General features: G+C 44.2%; 1 protein-coding gene across 1 annotated transcript in view; it reads right to left on the minus strand.

The window, feature by feature from the left end:
- The window catches only part of maml3 (mastermind-like transcriptional coactivator 3), a gene marked incomplete at its 5' end in the record, with an annotated part of 329880 nt that extends 311655 nt beyond the window's left edge, over positions 1-18225 (minus strand). The window contains one exon of the mRNA XM_084318854.1: positions 17863-18225. Coding sequence (XP_084174980.1) covers positions 17863-18225 — 363 coding nt within the window. The remainder of the gene's footprint in view (positions 1-17862) is intronic.
- Between the last annotated feature and the right edge of the window lie 4784 nt (positions 18226-23009).

Below are 23009 nucleotides of genomic sequence, written 5' to 3' on the forward strand. Positions count from 1 at the left end.
GAGTAGGAAGAAGTATACACTTATTTAATCCTACCCCTTTTCCACTACTCAAATGAGTGTACTATTTTAAAACATAAAAAAATTAAATATATATGTATGCAAAACAAAAAAACAAAAACTATACATGTAAAACATGAAAGAAATAAAATTAAAATGTAAACACCCGTGAATATCAAGTCCCTTCCTCATCCCTGTACCTTGTGAACATAATTTCCTTATACATCAGTTTGAATTGTCTCATGTTTGGACATTGCTTTATCACCACATTTAGACTGTTCCACAATTTCACTCCACATATCGAGATGCAGTGTCTTCTCATGGTAGTGCGTACATTTAGCACTTTTAAATTGTGTTCTCCCCTCAGATTATAACCCCCCTCCCTATCAAAGAACAATTCTTGAATGTTTCTTGGAAGTGCATGACTTTTTGCTTTATACATTAATTGTGCCGTTTTAAATTCCACAAGATCATTTAACTTCAATGTCCTTGACTCCAAAAACAATATGTTAGTGTGATCATGATAACCTGCAATGTGAACTATCCTTATGGCCCTTTTTTGGATAGGATGATACTGTATATCAGTCGACCAATATTACGCATTTACAGATATATTGTTAATTGTTATAGGCAAAAGTGCCACAGATATATGTTCCATGTTTTTGTTTTAATAGAACATGCCTTGACATGCTGGTATATCTGGCATGTAGGTCTGAACAATTAGGCTAATCAAAACAGTGGCGGCTCTGCCACTAGGGGCGCACGGGCGCCGCCCCACCTGCTGTTAAATCAGAGAAGAAGAAAATAAAACTTTTTCGTTTTTTGTTTTATAGCCCTATAAATAATATAAACATGTTTAAAATGAATAATATTTACTCATTTTAAGTATGTTTGTATTTCCAATGCACAATATAACGTTAAATATAAAAAACACTCGTTTTCCTGAGCAGGAAGTGACATCACGTTTTTTTTTTTTTTTTTTTTTGTATTTCTCAGCCCGGGCTAGACGCGATAGCGCTCTGAGTGCGCGTCACAGTTTGATCGCTGTATCCGTCACAGCCAATCAGTGCATAACGCGTTGTGCGTTGAAATATGACTATTATGTTGGAATCCGGGCGCGATTTGAAGCAGTCTAACCAGTAGCGTCAAGAATTTCTGTAGCCGCATTTCGCGGAGACGCTCTCTGATTGGCCGACGCCAGTATTTTTTTCCGTAGCAGAATTTCACAGAGACGATCTCTGATTGGCCGAATCCAATTTCTAATGTTCCAATTCTAGCTTATTCCTAGGTTGGTCCGTTGGTGGAGATAGTTGTGTTGTTGTGAGAATGATGCAGGCAGCTGTTTGTCTTAGAGCGTGCCGTGACTGCAAGTTCTTTAGACTGTTAAGCTTAGGCACTCTTTCAAAGTTGGTTACGGTTAGAGTTTGTCTTAGAGCATGGCGATAGAACGCCAGGTAGTTTGCAGTCTGTTTGAGCGGAAATGGACAAAGGAATGAAGTACTGTTGTGTGGTGCTGCTAACTGCTAACAAGCTAACACTTGGCTAACAAGCTATATGGCGGATGCAGTCTGGACACAGTGGACAGTGGTCTGGAATACATCAACAGTGGATTATACACTACTTTATCAAGGCAAGCCCTCCTGCCCTGGACTTGTCAACTAAACAGTGAGTCTCTCTCTCTCTCTCGCGCGTTTGGATTGAAAATACGTGGATTATGGCTTGTTCAATATCGTCTATGTTTGAATGAATGAATGAATGAGAACTTTATTAACAGATTGCAGAATGGGTACAATACAGTACGGCTCAATACACACAATTGTTAAGGGGATGCAGACCAGAGAAAGACGTTTGTCTTGTTTACATCAGGGTCCCAGATTTTCGATTCATATCGATAGTTTAATAGCTAGCCTTGGCTCGTTTAAAGGATAACTCCACTTTTTTTTTAAATTAGCTTATTTAACATCTTCCCTGGAGTTAGACAAGAAGATGCATACCTTTTTTGTCTCTGTGCGTGCATTTTAGCTTTGGGAATAGACGCTCCGTTAGCATAGCTTAGCTTCATCACTGGAAGTGGGGGAGGACAGTAGCCTTACAGTGCCTTACAGTGTATTGCAAGGTCTGACATTGACCAAACTTGATATGCATGACCTTGGTGGGCTCTAGGTCAACTCCTGAAAAGGGGGTCAATGTCAGACTTTGCAATCAAAAGTTAGGGGGCTAATAACCCTTGCCATAATTTCAGTGCGCCCCTAACTTTTGATTGCAAGGTCTGACATTGACCCCCTTTTCAGGAGTTGACCTAGAGCCCACCAATGTCATGCATATCAAGTTTGGTCAATGTCAGACCTTGCAATACACTGTAAGGCACTGTAAGGCTACTGTCCTCCCCCACTTCCAGTGATGAAGCTAAGCTATGCTAACGGAGCGTCTATTCCCAAAGCTAAAATGCACGCACAGAGACAAAAAAGGTATGCATCTTCTTGTCTAACTCCAGGGAAGATGTTAAATAAGCTAATTTAAAAAAAAAGTGGAGTTATCCTTTAACAATATGCAAAATATGTGTACAGCCCTGTACTCATACTGAAGTTATTCTTGGTATATAATAGGTCTGATTGTGTAACGAATCGATTCCACGTCGCGCTGTGTGTGAGAGAGAGAAGGAGAGGGAGAGATCTGCGTGTGTTTGGAGACGGAGCAAGTTTTGTTTCTAACTTTTCTATTTATATATTGTGTTTCAAGTTGTGAATTAGACTATACTTTATTTGACTGGTTGTGTGTTGTTGTAGTAACAGCTGAGCGACTCGTTCATAAGAGCCGATTCATTGCCGTGAGCGTGAGTCGAATCGCCCACGTCTTGCCATGAGTCGGTTGCGTGGTACTGTACATGTTTGCAAAATGTTTGGTATAGCGCCCCTAGTGGCGAAGCATCCACGAGCCGCTACTGAATCAAAATGTTATTAAAATCACAATGTGGCCAAATAGATGTGCCTCTAGATAGTGCTAGATGTTCCTCTTTCTTACCCCTGCCTCTCACCAATAGGTGTCATCAATAGGCTTCTTCCCATAGGGTTCATGGGAAGCAAGTTAGAAAAGATTTGAACAAAGGGTATTTGAGATTTTGAGAGTTCATCCTTTACTGACCGTAAATCTGCACAGCAAATTTGATCATTCGTCTTGATAAAGCCTGAGTGGCGCAGTGGGCAAGGCGCTCGCCACTAACGCAGGAGATGCTGGTATCGAGCCCAGCTCTCTGCGTTGCTACTGGCTTGGCCGGCCGTCATACTCTAACACAATTGGCAGTGTTAGAGAGTGGGAAAGCCGGTGGGTGGGGATTGGACGTTTTGGACAGCGACTCCTACAGGTCGGTTGGGTGACGCCGGTGCGGCGGAAACAGGAAGTATCGGGGGCAGCTTGAGCCTCCCACGTGTTACTCCTCGCCACTGAGAGTTCGAGCTGCTGCGGTGAAAAGATGCGACAGGCTGCCTCCTCGTGTACCGGAGGGGACACGTGATGCAAGGCTTCTATCCTCACTACAGCCGACCAGTGGGAGGCATAGTCTAGCAACGTTCAAGACAGGGGAGGGAGGAATTGGAAATATGAAATTGGGATGGGAGAAAAATAGAAAATGGGGAGAAAAAGTGGATACAAAAAAATAGAACTGAGCACCCTGGGAAGATTTGGCTGACATACGAAGACCGACTAGTTTGTCGGCCACAAAAAGTTGCCCACAGCTGAACTTTTGGGGAGATCACTGTCCATCAACAGCTGGTCAAAGTTACCCTGTGCTGTGATTATTTTACATTTGAAAGACGACATAAAATGACTGTGCAGCTCCATGGGACCGACTAGACTAGACTATAAAGTCGCACCATCCACACAACATTACAGAATAGAGCAAGCTCGGGGCGCCATGGTGGCGCACCACGTAACGCACTGTAGTGCAACGCGGCCGTCCCGGGTTCAACTCTGAATGTCCTCCATATCTCTCTCCCATCCTTCCTCTCTGCCGGACTTGTCCAATAAACAAAATAAAAATCTACCAAACCTCATTTTTGGCCCACCAACCTCCACCCATATAATTTCAGCATTTGGCCCTTCATGTCAAAACATTTGGACACGTCTGCTCCATCTTTAACAAACTTTATTACATGGCGTTTTAACATTCGCCAAAATGCTTGATTGGTCAATAGCGCTCGGTTGCCCCCGACAGCGGTCAGTTATTTCTCGATAACGGACCGCTGCTATGGGCAACGCACAATAATGACCGCTGATACGAGTAACATAGCGCTATTGACCAATCACAATCAAGCATTTTGGTCGCAGACAGTCACGAAAGCTAAGCTCAGCATATGCACAGCTGCACTCATCAGGTAATCAGGACAGACCACACACCTGCCGGCTGCCGGCGATGACAGAGGAGCCACAGAACAACTGCATCTGCATTTGATCTCGTCTTGTCGATGGTGTAAAATGAATTAGGTATATTGTTAGTAAGTTAGCCATGTAATAAGCGGGATAATGTATAGCTATACTCAGTCATTGTCGCAAAATAATTTACCTTCACTGCGTTTAGAACACCTCGGCGCGGCGCCTCGGTGTTCTAAACTCTGTGTCGGTCAATTATTTTGCGACAATGACCTCGTAGCTATACATTATCCCTTACATAACTACCGGTATATTATAACTAGGGGTGTAACGGTACACAAAAACCACGGTTCGGTACGTACCTTGGTTTTGAAGTCACGGTTCGGTACGGATTTTCGGTACAGTGGGGGGAAGTTTGGCTTTCCATGTTCCACTCAGTTCCATGTAGTTTGCAGTAACTAATTGTACTTGTAGGGCTGTCAACGAATATTCTATATTGAAATTAATGATCGACTTGTAAATAAAAAAATATATAATAATAATTATATTAGATTGTGAAAAAAACAGCCCCCGGTGGGCGGTCGTTAGTGGTTAACATACCGTTGTATTCGTTCGGTACACAGCCGTTCGGTACGATACGGTACACACTGAAACGGTTCGGTTCGGTACGGAATCGGATACATGTACCTTTACACCCCTAATTATAACAGTTATTGCTTTTTCTGAATAGTTTCTCATCACCCAAAGTTAATAAAAAGCCTATAGATTTAGATATAGAGAGAGGAAGAGAGAGAGGCAGACAGAGAGAGAAGGCAAGAGAGAAAGAGACAGAGACAGAGACAGACCAAGAGTGACAAAGATTTTGCAATGTTACTGTATGGAACAATGCTCTATATGCATGGAACACTGCTCTATATGCATGAAACATTGCTCTATATGCACGAAACACTGCGCTATATGCATGAAACACTGCGCTATATGCACGGAACACTGCGCTATATGCACGGAACACTGCTCTATATGCACGAAACCGATACCGATCACCAATCGTCTTGAGCCCTATCGGCCGATACCGATATCGATCGTTTTTGGTATAAAAAGAAATATATATATATATATAATAATAATTTTTTTTTAATAAAAAATATATATTATATAATCATACTTGTAGTTGTATTATCTGCGAGACATCGCCACCATGCAACAAGTCAAAATGCTTGCTATCTGCAAACAGCTCCACTGTCTGTGTGTACTCGAGTAGCCTCCAGCTACGGTCAGGATTCTCCGGCGCTGCAGCTGGACCCTATTGGTATAAATCACATTCAGCATGCCCTCAGCTCGAATACGCATCGAATCAATGTCATAAGACATTGATATCAGGAGCTATCTGTAGCTACTGCTAGCCGGCTAGATAACGTTAAGACAACGCCTCAGTGAACTATTTAGTTTAGAGCTAACGTGAGCTAACGTGAGCTACCGAGTCAACGGAGGTAACTTATCATGCACTCGACTATTGCTGGAGCATTTGTTGATATCAGCAGCTATCAGTAGCTAGCCAGCTAGATAACGTTAGACAATGCCTCATGTAGTCACTGGGTCATTTAGTTTAAACAGTAACGTTAGCTCGGTAGGTAGCCAACGTTAGCTCACGTCGCATGCACCAGACTATAGCAGACTGCGAGGCATGGGAGCCTCTTGTTTACACGAGTGCAGGAGGGGCTGGGAAGGAGGAGGGGCCGTATGCTGCAGGCAACTGTGTGTCTGAGAGAGAAGTCAGCAGTGAGATCTCCGCTAAGAATTGGATCATGTTTTTCTATCGGTTTTGACGATCGGCGAAAATAAAGCATTATCACCGATCACCGATCTCATATTTATACTGAATATCGGCCGATACCGATCGCTGGCCGATCGATCGGGGCATCCCTACCCGAAACACTGCTCTATATGCACGGAACATTGCTCTATATGCATGGGACACTGCTCTATATGCATGGAACACTGTTCTATGCTATAGGCATGGAACACTGACTGCTCTCTCTCCTATATATTATGCATAGACCACTGTTCTCTCCTATATGCATGCAGGGTTTCCCATTAATAATTTTTTTTTAAATATAAAGTTTGCCAATAGGGATGTATCAGTAGTATTGGCAGTGGTAGTAGTCGTAATAGTAATCCACTATATTTTTTTATTTTCTAAAAAAATAAACCAGTTCAACACAGGTAACCACTTTTGCTTAATTTCTTTGATGGCTCAAATGTATGCTCTAGTGACCAGTGGTTCCCAAACCTCTCCTGGAGACACCCCAGCCATTCCATGTATTTGTTAAATTCCACCACCAGCACACCTTGATTCAACTAATAAAGGGCTAGTTAAGTTGAATCAGGTGTGCTGGTGGTGGAATGTAACAAATACATTGAACGGCTGGGGTGCTTCGAGGATAGGATTGGGAAGCACTAGGGCTTCGAAATAGAAATAAAATTTTAAAAAGAGATATATATATTTTTTTGTATGTTGTGGGACTTTGTTCAACTTTGTCAGTGGTGTAAAGTTTAAACTAAATTTGAGGCTTTATAAAAGCAGCCCAATGAACACAAATCTGTCAGTGCCGAGTCCGACCTCATCTTAGGCTACGTTTAGACGGAGAGAGTCTGAACAGAAACTGCAAAAGTCGTCTTGCGGTCTCACTTTTAATTTTGCGTTTAGACTAGCGTTTTGGGATGGAATTCTGCGTGCAGACGACGCTGTAACGACTCGAGACCCACTGTCACACGATTGGCGCATATGTCACATGACGTGCTGTGAAGACCCGCCCTACTCTGCCTCTGATTCGCAGACTGTGGGTGGGGAATGTGATTGGACCAAAGCAGAGTCACTCACAGACAGTGGGTCCAGTACTATTGTTGTGATAGCCGCGGGACAGATTCTTGTGTATTTAAGTACTGCCAATGTAGCCTTCAGGTGATCGCCATGGATAGAATCAGACATGCTTTGTTTACGCTTCTAGGCTACTGGCGCATGCCTGTGATGTAAGCAGTACGCGCGACGAGAGCCTTTGACAACCCTTTCGTCATCGTTTTATGCGGTTTGACAGTTTAGATCAGTGGTGCCCAACCAGTCGATCGCGATCGACAGGTAGATCGCGGGCTGATTTCAAGTAGATCTTGATTAATAAAATTTGATTATTAAAAAAAAAAAAGTTTGCTAAATCAACTCTTCCTCTCCTTGTTAACTACAACAAGCAATGCTGTTTGTTATTTAAGATGAGGTCGGACTCTGCACTGACAGATTTGTGTTCATTATGCTGCTTTTATAAAGCCTCAAATGACTGCTTACAATATACAATTTTGGCTGGTAGCTCTCGGGCTAGGTGGTAAATAAAAAAGTAGATCTTGGTTCAAAAAAGGTTGGCCACCCCTGGTTTAGATGATAGCACAAAGGTTTATCGTTTCTAGGAATTCCACCCAGGAAGGTGGTCTCACTTTTTTACGGTTTCACCCCGTAAAAACGCCGTTTCCGTATAAACGAAAGGCACATCCGAAAAAATATTTTTGCGGATTCACCTGCTAGCGTTTCCGTCTAAACAGGGCCTTAAATAACAAACAGCATTGCTTGTTGTAGTTAACAAAGAGAGGCAGAGTTGATTTTGCAAAAAAAAATTACATTTAAATTCATATATATATTTTTTTACATAATCGAATTTTATTTTCATATTCGAATCCCATGCCCATCAAACGAAGCTTCGAAGTATTTAAGACAGCCCTAGGAAGCACTAGTCTAGTCGATTTTGTGTTTTGAGCACAAAGTTCATCATAGATCTAAGCCTCTTTATTTTGCTCTCAAAGTGCACCAGATTGATGCATTTAACTTTAAAATGTACACAAAATAAAAAAAGTTCCAGGGGGCCATGCCCCCGGACCCCCCTAGAGGGTCGGAGGTTCACCCCCCATAGTCTCTGAAAATCCTGTGGGAAACACTGGCATGGTATGCTGCTCTCTCTCCTATATGCATAGACCAGTTATTTCCTATATGCATGGACACTGCTCTCTCTCCTATATGCATGAAACACTGTTCTCTCTCATATGCATGGTACGCTGCTCTCTATCCTATATGCATAGACCACTGTTCTCTCTCCTATAGACCTGTTCGCTGTATACAAACATACCATGTTCGAGCCAATCAGCAATAAGTTGAGCCAATCGTGTGACTAAGTTGCCCCCTACTGCGTGAACTGCTGCGCTAAAAAAGTATGACAGGGCTCTATGGAGAAACCACGACACTCCCCTGACTAAAAGTAGTTTCAAAGGAAAACGGATGGATGTCATTTTGCCAAATCAGCATGGCTGTGAGTGTGAGTCTTTAATCTTTTACATATCTAGCTTTGGCATGGATTGATTTGTTTAGATTGCTAGCATGGCTAACAAATGCAAATATATTGTAGTCTGCCCCGTTGTTCTGACCAGGATTACATTCCTTTTGCCCCCTTGATGTGCGCACACACTGAGTCTGACGTATACAGCAAACAGGTCTACATACATGGACCAGTGCTCTCCCCTATATGCATGGAACACTGCTCTCTCTCTCTCCTATATGCATGGAACACTGCTCTCCTATATGCATGGAACACTGCTCTCTTATAGGCCTATGCATGGAATGCTGTTCTCCCTCCTATATGCATGGTACACTGCTCTCTCTCTCCTATATACATGGAACACTGCTCTCTCTCTCCTATATACATGGAACACTGCTCTCGCTCTCCTATATACATGAAACACTGCTCCCTCTCTCTCCTATATGCATGGAACACTGCTCTCTCCTATATACATGGAACACTGCTCTCTTCTATATACATGGAACATTGCTCTCTCTCTGCTATATGCATGGAACATTGCTCTCTCTCTCCTATATACATGGAACACTGCTCTCTCTCCTATATGCATGGAACACTGCTCTCTCTCCTATATGCATGGAACACTGCTCTTTCCTATATACATGGAACACTGCTCTCTCTCCTATATGCATGGAACACTGCTCTCTCTCCTATATGCATGGAACACTGCTCTCTTTCCTATATGCATGGAACACTGTCTCTCTCCTATATACATGGAACACTGCTCTCTCCTATATGCATGGAACACTGCTCTCTCTCCTATATGCATGGAACACTGCTCTCTCTCCTATATGCATAGAACACTGCTCTCTCTCCTATATGCATAGAACACTGCTCTCTTTCCTATATACATGGAACACTGTCTCTCTCCTATATACATGGAACACTGCTCTCTCTCCTATATGCATGGAACACTGCTCTTTCCTATATACATGGAACACTGCTCTCTTTCCTATATACATGGAACACTGCTCTCTCTCTCCTATATGCATGGAACACTGCTCTCTCTCCTATATGCATGGAATACTGCTCTCTTTCCTATATGCATGGAACACTTTCTCTCTCCTATATGCATGGAACACTGTCTCTCTCCTATATGCATGGAACACTGTCTCTCTCCTATATGCATGGAACACTGCTCTCTTTCCTATATGCATGGAACACTTTCTCTCTCCTATATGCATGGAACACTTTCTCTCTCCTATATGCATGGAACACTGTCTCTCTCCTATATGCATGGAACACTGCTCTCTTTCCTATATGCATGGAACACTGCTCTCTCACCTATATGCATGGAACACTGCTCTCTCACCTATATGCATAGAACACTGCTCTCTCTCCTATATGCATGGAACGCTGCTCTCTCTCCTATATGCATGGGACACTGCTCCCTCCCTATGCAAAGGTTTGCGATGAGTGCCTGTGTGTTTCTAGTCTAGAACATGTGAACATGCGTGGGCAGAAGGGAATGTGGTCACAGCCTCCCCAAATCAAAAACATGCAGTGTGCGTGTGTACACGAGTGAGACTGTGTGTGTGTGCGTGTATACACGAGTGAGACTGTGTGTGTGTGCGTGTGTACACGAGTGAGACTGTGTGCGTGTGTGTATGTGTGTACATGAGTGAGACTGTGTGTGTGCGCATGTGTGGATGAGGGAGAGATGGCGGAGAGAAAAAGGGATAAACAGAATGACGAAACAGAATAGATTTACTATGCAGACTCAGTTAGCAGAAAGGATTAAGCAGAGAGACAGAGAGACACACACCACACACACACACTGAGTCGAGTGTGTACTGTGCAGTGAGTCAAAAACAGCATGTCTGTGTGACGTCATGACTATAGGCCTAGCCTACGTCACAGTATGTGTGTGTGTGTCAGCTCAGAGCCAGCTCAGAGCCAGCTCACTGGTATAAATATAGCGCCTGGGCAACGGTCCCAGACTACATTAACAATGCTATACCCACCACCATCCACACTACTTTAGCAGTGTACTAACGCTGAAACCAGAGAAGACAGAGACGGAGGGTTGGATGGAGGGAGGGAGGAGAGGAAGGGAGGAGAGGAAGGAAGGCCTCGGATTCATGAAAACTCAGCCGCCCACACTTTGACCACTGCTGCCAAGTGCTGAGCAGGACAACTGTGTGTGTGTGTGTGTGTGACATTCCTTGGCGTGGTGCCTGCCAAGGCGAGAGGAGGGCCAGAGACAGACTGTGCCCTGAGCTACTGTGTTTTAGTGGTTTCTTACCAGATCCCTCACAGCCAAACTAATCTTCCAGCTGTAAACCTGTTAACGTTACCACTGAGACAGTGATGTGGAGCTGGAAGTGTTGGTAACAGCATAGGTCACAAGTTGTCGCCATCACACAAGCCACACACAGGGAGCGAAATTAGAGGCGGCCAAGCGCCATTGGCGGTCAGTTTTTACGTTTGGCGACTGCCACTGAGAGGTCTGCCCGCCGTGTGGCGGGTACCAAATAGTCATGTAAAAATATTAAATCTGCGGTGTGTTTTGGTTTTACGACAGTCGCAGTTTTTGGCAACCGCGTCTCTCACGGCGCGTCATCTCGTTGGCTTGTTTACCAACGTGACATCCGCTACACGCTCTTCTTCTGCTCTGTAGGGAGCTCAGCTAACGTTACGCCCACCTAGCTAACGCCGAGTAGCCAACGTTAGCAAAATGTAATAACTAGGGATGCCCCGATCACGTTTTTTGCCACCGATACCGATCACCGATCGTCGTGAGCCATATCGGCCGATACCGATCCGATACCGATTGTTTTTGATTAAAAAGAAATTAAAAATTATTTTATATACATTTTTTTATATATATATATATATATATATATATATATATATAATAATTAGACTTGTACTTGTATTATCTGCGAGACATCGCCACCACGCAACAAGTCAAAATGCTCGCTATCTGCAAACAGCTCCACTGTCTGTGTACTCTAGTAGCCTCTAGCTCCAAAAAGGATTCTCCGGCGCTGCAGCTGGACCCTATTGGTAACGTTACGGTTCTTTGGTCATTTCACATTCAGCAAGCCCTCAGCTCCAATACGCATTGAATCAATGTTATAAGACATTGATATCAAGAGCTATCTGTAGCTACTGCTAGCCGGCTAGATGACGTTAAGACAGAACTTTAGTTCAATGGGACATTTCGTTTTGAACAGAGAACTAACGTCAGCTAACGCAAGCTAACGCAAGCTAACGGAGGTATGAACATGGACTACTAGACTTTCTGGATCATTTGTTGATATCAGGAGCCATCAGTAGCTAGCCGGCTAAATACCGTTAGACAATGCCTACTAAACGTGAATAGTTGACTGGGTAATTTTGTTTAAACAGTAACGATAGCTAACGTTAGCTCAGGTCGAATGCACTACAGACTCGAGCAGGGGAGCCTCCTCTCAGTCCTCAGTGTTTACAAACTCTACACGGGGCGGGCGGGGCTAGGGAGGAGGAGCAGCGGCAGTTTGCAGGTTGTGTGTGTCTGAGACAGACAGCGAGTGAGACCTTCGCTTGATCGGTTTCCGCGATCGGCGAATATGACTCATTATCGGAATTCACAGATTGCATATTTATACTGAGTATCGGCCGATAACGATCGGTGGCCGATCGATCGGGGCATCCCTAGTAATAACGTTAAATAACATTAATCACTGATACAGTATGTGGAACCATATTAAAGGAGTAAGCCGGCTGGTAAAAAGACAACTCACCGCGGAAGAAGTGGCAGCGAGAGCGAGCCAGCTGGCTCGTTAGCTCACGTTAGCTCTATATGTCCCAGTAAACTAAATAGTTCACTGAAGCGTTGTCTTAAGTAACGTTATCTAGCGGGCTAGCAGTAGCTACAGATAGCTCCTGATATCAATGTATTATAACATTGATTCAATGCGTATTCTAGCTGAGGGCATGCTGAATGTGATTTGACCAAAGCACAGTAACGTTATACCAATAGGGTCCAGCTGCAGCGCCGGAGAATCCTTGCATGCTGAATGTAGAGTATAGGGTCCAGCTGCAGCGCCGGAGAATCCTTGCTGGAGCTGGAGGCTACTCGAGTATACACACAGACAGTGGAGCCATTTGCAGATAGCGAGCATTTTGACTTGTTGCGTGGTGGCGATGTCTCGCAGATAATACAACTACAAGTATGATTATATAATATATATATTTTATAAAAAAAAATTAAAAAAAAATGGCTGGTAAGAAATATGCTTGGCGGGTAGATTCTTCCCATCTACCCACCACTGGCCGGTGAGTCAAAAAGTTAATTTCGCTCCCTGGCCGCACAGGTTCTGCTGCAGGTGCGTGAAGTGTAAAAGCAATTTGGACAAAGAGCATGCTGAACAATCTGGGGTTTCGTCCCCCTCCCTGGCAAGGCATTGTCTGAGCCAGAACTACATGTCCATGTAGAGGGATTTGCACCAGTGGCAGCGACTCCACCACACATTTCAAATGATCGGTTTTGTTTGCGATAGTTCTATAGCTGGTAGAGTGGTTCTATAAAGGAATATTCTATAGCTTAGCTGGTATAATGGTTGTATATAGAACAGGTCTATAGCTGGAATGGTGGTTCAGAAGTATTTTATATTACGACATAAAATGTGGTTCACTTGCCCCGAATTGTTGAAATGGTCCCAGCTTCTCAAAACTTCCAACAGAGAGTCGGTCTGTTTTCTGGGCGCTGACATCTTGAATTGAATGCAGCTCGGAGTGAAAAATAACACGTTTTACATTAAAATCAAGACGTCAGCCTCCGGAAAACAGACAGACTGGTGGAAGTTGGACCATTTCAACATCTTCTGGGGTAAGTGTCTTGACAAATGACTTGAGTGGCCCGCATTTTATGTTTAGGCAATATAAAATGCTTCTGAGTAAGTAAAAATATGACATGACATACCGTCGCCCGGGAGATCTAAAGTAAATTTCAGTCTACGTTAATTTGCCCAGCTTTGATATGAAGCTAGCAAAGTGTAGCGGTACATAATACAGCCGGGAACCAGCAAGGTGGTTCTATATAGAGAATATTTCTATGTGGCTTGCTCTGTGTGGCACCCTATTGGGCAAGAGGTCTAAACCAGACCTCTCGCCCAATAGGGTGCCACACAGAGCAAGCTATTCCACATAGAAATATCCTCTACCTCTAGTCTAGAATATTTCTGTTCAGAGAGTGCAAAGCAGTTCCCAACTCATAAGCTGTTGCACTCATCTCCGTTCTGTTAAAAAATATATACTATGATAGAGTAACATACAAGGGATGGGTGCCAGTACAGCTCTCCGAATCAACCCATCCCCTTCCCCATTAATACCGAGGTCTACCGTACGGGATAGAGCCCAACTGATTGTCCTTGTCCAATATTGGTCTTTCATAAATGTACAATAAAGCACAAATGAAATCAGCGCAATAAAGTATAGATTTCTGCGCTATTGTATGTGGTTATTTCTTTTTTTTTGGTCCACTTTTTCTGCCATTTTTCTATATTTTCTCCCATCCCAATTTCGTATCATCCAATTCAACCCTCCCCTGTCACGGACGCTGTTTCTTGCCTCCCACAAGCCGGCTGCAATGTGGACTAAGTCATACATAGCACAAGTCCTCTCCGGTACTTGAGGTAACAGCAGTCGCATCTTTTCACCTGCGCAGCTCGATCTCTCAGTGGCGAGGAGTAACGCGTGGGAGGCTCACGCTGCCCCCGACACTTCCTGATTCTACTGCGCAGGCGCACCAACCGACCTGTAGGAGTCGCTGTCCACAACGCCCGATCCCCACCCATCAGTTTCCCACCCCCTAATACGGCCAATGTGTATTAGTACGGACGACCAGCTAAACTGAAAGCAAATGTGGAGCGCTGGGCTCGAACTGACGAGCCCAGCGTCTCCAGCATTTCGTGCCGAGCGCCTTGCCCACTACGCCACGTAGCCGCCCTGTATGTGGTTATTTCTAAGCTATAGGCCTACATTCAGTTTTTGATAGGAGAAAAAATAATCATCATGAATGAAAAGTAATGCTGTAGTGTTGCAGACAGAAAGCCCTACTTCTAGAGAGCAAGCTAATGCTACGGAGGGACATTTACAGTATGAGCGGACATTGAAAACAACAGCAGGTGAACATTTACAGTATGAGCATTTATGTATATTGGATATGTTGATGGGGAGGTGGTGTGCATGTCATATTTTGGCAGTGATGGCAAACGGGCAGAAGCACCTGGGAAACTATGGAAATCCATCAAATCTTTCCCAGAGATGATCAGATCATAAATGTGTAATAATCAAATTAACAAGGGTTAAGTGACCATGAATTTACTGTGTTTTTATGTGAATTTCCAGCATAATTCACATCTGTGTGCTGAGGATTGCTCGTGCAAGGGTAAATGATGTGAGAGAGCGAGCACCATGCCATGAACATTATGGGACGATAATAGGATACAGACCTCACGGAGAAGATAAAGGGGTGTGTGTGTGCATGTATGTACGTAATGGACAGAAGCTAGCTACTGACCACCCCTCATCCTGGGTATTCGGTGAGCCTACCCACCACTACAGCCATTGTTACTGTTTTGTGCTTCTAAAAATGCTAACATTAGTTTCTGAAAATGCTACCAGCTGAGTAATGGTGGGAAAGACAGAGAACAGAATCCCAACAACTTCTTCTCCCTCACTAATAGTTAGTCTGAACACACACACACTTTCCATAATTACAGGCTTGCCCCTGCCTCGACACGGGTGTGTCTGAGAACTGTTAGTCCCAGCACAGGGATCCAGGGTGCACTTGACAAAAGTAAAAGGTTGAAGAAACAGCGGCAATTGTGAGATCCAAGCAAAAGCCTATATCCTAGACCTGCCTGCAACTGGAACTAATTTACTGTGACTACTAAGCATGTAACATCATCACAGTGTAGTATGATACAAAATAGTCACAATGATGTACTACAAAGCTGAAAAAATACATTGTTATAGGAATTATAAACACAAGTGTATATGACTAACTACAACTGGATCACTGAAACGATATCTAAACTATATGTGCCAAACTAGCAACAACATTGCCCATTTGATCTCTGGTGTTTGGGAAGTACCTATAGTAGCATAACCTGATCTCCACCATAGGTAACTGTTTAATTGTAACATCATCTTTAATGACATGACAATATCACACTGCGGACATAGTGGAACTCAAATCAGAAGATTAGTATTGTATTGGTCAAATTGTAGTCACTCACTGCAGCTAGATAAAACACCTGTTCAACACAGTACATTCCCATGTTGCGCCTCACAGAACATACCCTACCCTACCCTACCCTAGCCTAGTGTGTGTGTGTGTGTGTTTATATCAACAAGAGATACCTTTCCTAGAATGCCTGGTTTTACACAGCGACATACAGCCACCTAGCTGCCGCTGTGTTGTTCGGAGAAAATAAGGGGTAGAGACTATTAGTTCGCCCCCCGTGAATTCACAGTGTAGTAGCAAATGGCATCATAACATTATGCAGTATGAGATACTGACCACGCGGTGTATTTATTCTAATAGTTTCGTTTCCCAACGCCGTGTGTAGTTATTATGACTGGTGTCATTAACGGCGATTTCGAGGAGGAGGAGGAGCACGGAGGGAGAGTAGAACAGGGTGCTGCTGTGCCTTTAAGCGGTAATCCGTTCATTCTCGGAGCATTTGTTGCCGACCATCTAATGGGCGGTTCGGTTTAATGTCCACAAGGATCGCTGGGAGGTCCTTTATTATCACTAACACCGGTGTTCTCTCTCTCTCTCTCTCTGGTTGTGGCTAGTTCGGCCCGCAGCCCCGCACGGCTCTTGAATAAGGACTAGGCTTGCCTCAGAAATTAAAAGAGCGCCAAAGACATTCTTTAGTTAACATATCAAAGGGGGGGAATTGGCCTCATTGCTGCAACAAAAGGGAACAACAATGTCGGCATTCCCGACATGTTGTTGTTGTTCTTTTCGGAGCTGCTTGTCCACGGAAGACGGCGAATGTGTAAAAAGCCGGAGCGTCTGCTCTCGCACAAACTATAACGTTACACAAAGAGTAACACAACATAATCACAAACCGAGGAGCAAACGAGACGGCTAATGATATTTACGAGCCCTCCCTTTCAAGCGTCGGGGCAGTAGCCTGATGCACGAGTGCCTAAAAGTTTCTGTTTATATCAAAAGGTGTGTATGCTCCGATTAGCCACCAGTGTCCAAATTAAAACTTTGGCGAATTACAGAGTGGGAGTTGAGTGGAATAACAGGTACTACATGTTTGCAACATTAGGAGCAACTGACTATTGATTTGTTACTATGTCACAAAGGTTACACAGCATGCTGGAGGAGACTGCTGGAGCTGCTCGATGGAACAGTACACCGCCTCCCACACAAGAAAAACAAAAGAGCACCAAAGGAGAAGTTGTTTGCATATAAAAAGCCACCCGCCCAACATTATTATTAAACTCACTTGAAAATAATCTCGTCTATAGTCATGCTTTTAAAGTTGCAGCCCCTCTGGACACTTTTGTATCACAAACAGTACTGTATTTGCAAATCTGATATGTCATAAATGTATAGATGTAGCAGTACTGTCTATCTGTATGTCATGTATGTCATATATGTTATGATGAATTGAAAATGGGGGACCCTGATGTAAACAAGACGAAAGTCTTTCTCTGGTCTGCATCCCCTTAACAATTGTATGTATTGCAGAACTGTACCCATTCTGCAATCTGTTAATAAACTTTTCAATCAATCAATCAATCAGGAAAACAACGCAGCCCTCGAAGATCAATGATCATCTTTCAGGTTGATTGTGATTTCCGAAAACACGAGCATACAGACTTGTTCAAAGGGGAAGTGTGTGTCTCTCTTTGTAAAGGCGCTAGTGGCATGGCACACTGTTTTGAAGGGGGGGCTGGAGGTGTGTGGGGCAATGGCCAGCACTCGGTGAACTGTTCTCAACAAGTTTTCGCAGCGGGGAGGCAGTAGCCTAGTTTGTAGTTAGTCTGGTGTGGGCCAACACTCACAGAGAGAGAGGGAGACACCGAGAGAATGGAAACGATTAGGTTCCGGGGGGCTGTAAGGACTTTATTATTGTCCATAATAATAACTTACCGCTATGAGCGTGTTATTCCTCTGTTCGGTGGAGGAGGCCGAGTCGGGGTCCTGCTGTTTGCTCTGCTGTTTGCTGTTGGCGGACTTCTTCGCCCGCTGCTCCAGGCTCCGCTGGTACAGACTCACCGTCTCCCGGCGCTCGATCTCCAGCTGCTCGGCGTGCGCCTGCTGGTACCTGTTCTCGCAGTTGACGTGGTGTCTCCGGCATCCCTCGATCCGCTGCCGGAGCCTCTCCACCACGGTGCTGTGTTTAGGGATGCCCAGGTTCCCGGGGACCACGCTCCCGGCCGGGTTCATCATACCGCTGTTGTTCATGCAGATACTCCCGTTGGGTCCGGCAGCGGGGGAGGCATAGTCCCCCATCATTGGGCCGAGTGGCTGGTGTTTTGTTTGGAATAACTTTTCCTCTCAAGCCCCCCTCCTCCTCCTGTCCTCTCCTCGCTGTTGTCCCCTTTACAAAGTGTTCCTGCCAGGCGACGTGGGAGGGGAGAGGGCGATCAGCTATAGCTAAAATTAAGTAACTTGTGTGGAATTTATTAAAAGAGTCGTTTCTAAACAGCCATAAGGTGATATAGGGAGCTTCTTCTGCCCTCCGTCCGAGCGATGCTTCAAGACTGTTTCAAAACACAACAATACACTCAGCGTGTGTAGAGAGACCTAGGCAAGCCAACTGGGGCTTGCTACTGAATTCAACAATAATAAACCCACTGCCAGACTAACACTAGTTATCAACAACTCCATATAAAACATCCGGATGTCTTAGCGAACGTTAACGATCATCAGTCATATACACACAAACAGTTGCACAGAGCAGCTGCTCGCTCGCCTTTTAATTGTGTTGTCCTTTGAGAAAAAGTTTTGCTGCCTGAACCGAATGGGCTCCGGAGTTGCTCCGTGAACTTGCATCTCATTGGTTTGGTCGGAAGAAATCCCGGTGAAAATGTTGTTTAGTTGAGAGCAGGGACGCTCTCGGTAGTCCGGTAGACACAGTATGGGGCGCGTTTCGGAAGCCGTGAAGACGTCTCCGTGTGATCCCGGGCTCGTCGCTAGTCACTAGCTGCCGCCTGCCACCATCACAATAATCAAGTCCGCTTCTCCACCATGCCAGCGGAGTGATATCAGGACAAGAGTTGAGTAAAAACCAGCTAGAGGCTGCTGTGAGTAGCCCGGTGACGGCACCCGGGAAAACACGGAGCGGAACCACACTTTTAACACACAGAGCTGCCTCTGCTACACGTAATAACAGCCTGCAAAACAGCTCTGCTCTAACTTAAGCCCGAAGTGTCTTGTAACTGTACCCAACTTAAATTACTTTGTATCACAAATGTAAAAAAATTATTTCACCCCCCAAAATATATATCTCAGTCTCAGAAATTGTTAATACAATGTGAAAATGTTTTAGCCCGTGCTTTATTAAAATGTAAATTATACAATTTAAATCAAAAGTAGTAGGGGAAAAAAATCTTTGTTGCACAATTCTGTATTGTTTCATTGTAACCCATTATATATAAAACAGTAGATGCAACATTATATCATAAATTATGGGATAACCGTCTTACCTGGGTCTCTAACCTTTTTTCCTGGGTATTGTTTAGAATAGCCACCTATGGGCAGCCAGTAACTGTGGTTGGCTGTGCAGCGCCTAATTGATGTACTAAAAAGGACCAAAGACACCAGGGAGGCTGGCATCACTTTATACACGTCAGTATAGACTAAATGAGAGACTTCCTTTTTAAATATGGGTCAAAAATAATAACTGTGAACTAGGTAACTTTACCAGCTGAGTCAAATGTTATTGCTCATTGCTAGCTCTCAAGCATTGTCCTGTTGACATAAAGCGGCACGGTGGTGTAGTGGTTAACACTGTCGCCTCACAGCAACAGGGACGCGGGAAGGGGGGGTGCTGCAGCAATTTTTTATGGCAGTATTTATATATTTGTATATACTGTAACTGTATAACTGTAACACTGTATATTATAAGTTTATTGTAGCCATTCTCCAATCTGTTAAATAAAGTTTTCATTCATTCATTACACTACTGTATGTACACAATCATACGTGTAAAACCGAGTAGATTTTCGAGTGATGACAGACTGTCACAGACTGATTGAATGACAGGTGAAACAACTAATTGTATTCACCTCCCGTCTCCCGCCCTTCCCACGCGCCACGAACCACTGAGCTAATGTGATACAGTGCTTGCGCAGTCAGTCGATTTGAGCTAGTAGTCAGACTTTGCTAGCACAGAATGTCTCACTCGCAGAAAAGAAAAATATCAGATTTATTTTCGAAACGTCCTGTCGGTCCCAGTGACAGTCCCACTAAATCTGATAAACGTCAGAGAGAGACAGAGACGACAGGTTCAGCCTCAGCATCAGGTATTGAAGAGTTAACTGAGTCTGTTCCCCTATACCCCCCCTCGGGCGCCAGGGGCTTCCACTGAGGGGTGATGCAAATAGGGATGGGGTGTTATGGCAGCTCATGATGGAAAGAGTGCGCACCGAGTCTGATCCCGAGTTGAAGAATTGGCTCCAAAAGAGAGACAACTGGATGTCCAACAACATCCAAAACGAAATCTTACAGCTGCTTGCCCATGATATTCAGCGACAAATTAGAGGCAAAGCATCCAAAAGCCCAATCTTTGGCTTGAGCGCTGACGGAACCACTGATGTCACTCACTGGAAAAGAACAATTCTCGTGTAATATACAGTTAGCCGATGACAACTTGGAAGCTCAGAACTTCTTTTGGGGTTTTTACAATGCCCGGCCCAGACACAACAGCCGAGACGCTGTTTTTGTGTATAAAATACTTTTACGCCTCGACCTGCCCATGGAGAGGCTGATAGGATACTGTTTTGACGGGGCCAGCAACATGTCTGGGGGGTACAGGCTAGACCAGGGGTTCCCACATTTTTCAGGCCGCGACCCAAAAAAAACGGTGTCAGAGAGCCGCGACCCCCATTATTATAGGAGGTAAAAAAAAATTATTTTAAATGGAAATGTATGGTTGAAACATGCAAACGTTCAAACGCACACACACTAATAAGCATTGAAGGCTTTTAACCAGGGCCGGACTGGGGAAATCATTCAGGCCAGGAAATATAGCCCCAGTCAGGCCACTTTTTAAGCAGGGGGTCTGGGGGTCCCCCACCAGGATTTTTTTTGTTACAAAGACTTAATTTCCTGCATTCTGGTGCAGGCATTTTTTTTATTTGTACCCTTTAAATGCCAGTGTTTGTGATGGCATCACAACTTATTGTTAAAAAACAGGCTAGCATATGTATGATTAGCAACAACACAGGTTTTTTGTAATTGATAAATACAATATTTTATTCAACTTCAGCCCTGATCATAACACCACATATTCATTTTATAATTCTAACCCTTTAAATGCCAGTGTGTGTGATGGCATATATTTGCAATATATCAAATGCAAAGTACATTTTTCTGGGGGGGATTATTACAGGCTAGCATGTGTCAATGATTAGCAGTTTTTCGTAAGGATCCCGCCTCCACCAATCACATGCGGCTCCCTTTGTGTGTGTGTGAGAGCAAGAGAGAGAGAGAGAGAGAGATAGTTCTCCAACTTGTGTGAGTTGCAGTGATCTCCTGGTTGTTCCCCATCTAGGTTATCTAACTATTGCGCTGGTGCAAATAGAAACACTGGCCTGGCCTGCTTCTAAGTTCAGTGGCCTGACCGCAAAAAAAAAAAAAAATAAAATTTTTTTTTTTTTTATCTGGCGACCCCCCAGCACCCCCTGCCGTTTTATAGTTCCCGCGGCCCTGCACAGCAACAAGGTCCAGGGTTCGATTCCCGCTTGGGGACCAGGTTTCCATGATGCCAGGTACCCAGGTGGGGTATCTCGCAGGCCTTTCTGTGTGGAGTTTGCATGTTCTCCCCGTGCTCGCAAGGGTTTCCCCCCCCCCCCGATAAGATAAACCCAATGGAAAAACATGCACAACAACAGATTGCTAACGCTGTGGCGTCCTTGACGAAGACGGACAAGAGCACTTGGATTGGTCCCCTGGCGCGGCTCACATTGACGCCTGTCTGCTCCCGGCTGCCCTTGGGGGGGAAAGGACGACGGGATGGGTTAATCGCAGAGACGAATCGCATCGGCGATCCTACAGAGACAATGCATGTGTGTGTGTGTGTTGAGGATAATTGCATGCCAATTAAAGACCTCTGAGCAGGTCCTGCATTATATTATTATTATTATTAGTTAAACAAATACGTTGTAACCAGCAAATGTTGTTAGCTAGGCTAACTTAGAGCTCAAAGGTAATACATATATTAATATACAGTAGGTGTGTTTCTCTCTTGTGCTTCTGATTGTAATTGGCCACCAATGTAGGCAATACTCCTGAATCTATTTAGGATTTGTACATAAAGGATATTGCCTCTTACCTTGCGGGGCCCCACATGTGGGCCCTTTTTAGGACGATTTGCCCACGGGCACTTTGGCGACCCCTAGTGGCTCGGGTGTGCATATTTTGTAATACAATATATGTATTGAATTGAAGGTTTATTTGTTGCGTGTCGATAGCGACAAAATCCGACAAAATCCATTCAGCGGTTCTCGAGTTACATGACGTATTTGAGGCTTGTGCAAAGTACACGGTATTGCGCAAAATACCACTCCCGACTTTTGGGGCTCTAGTTCCGTCAATCTAGATCCGATCTCGAAAATGATTGTGGAGGGTTGTAGCCAATGAGTGTGGCTTTCCAATGATATCCCAGCTGGGGATGTATGAATCAGGGATCTGGTGAAAAACTAACGAGCGAAAACAGGAAGAGAAAAACAGCAGAATGAATTGAAGTCTATGAGAAAATGCAGTTTTTCTTTTGTACACAGTTTACCAAAATCACTCCTAATCACAAATTTCTGGATATTTATGAACATGTACAACATAAGGCTTCAGGCTATGGGTCCGTCTGGATTTGTAAGCCATAACACCTTCTGGGGAAATACTACCTCTGGACTACTAACTACTACAGAAAAACTTGAGTAACAAGTTTTTCTACAACTCAAGTTCAGACCTATTAGGCCGTGAGCCAGTAGGGTTGGTCGTTACCATCTTGGGGGACTAACTTTCATAGTGATTTTTGGGAAGGTATACACCCCTGCTGCTAGAAGATATGTGAT

The sequence above is a fragment of the Notolepis coatsorum genome (assembly GCF_963971535.1).
Source record: "Notolepis coatsorum genome assembly, chromosome: 7".
In the NCBI taxonomy this organism is placed as follows: Eukaryota; Metazoa; Chordata; class Actinopteri; order Aulopiformes; family Paralepididae; genus Notolepis; species Notolepis coatsorum.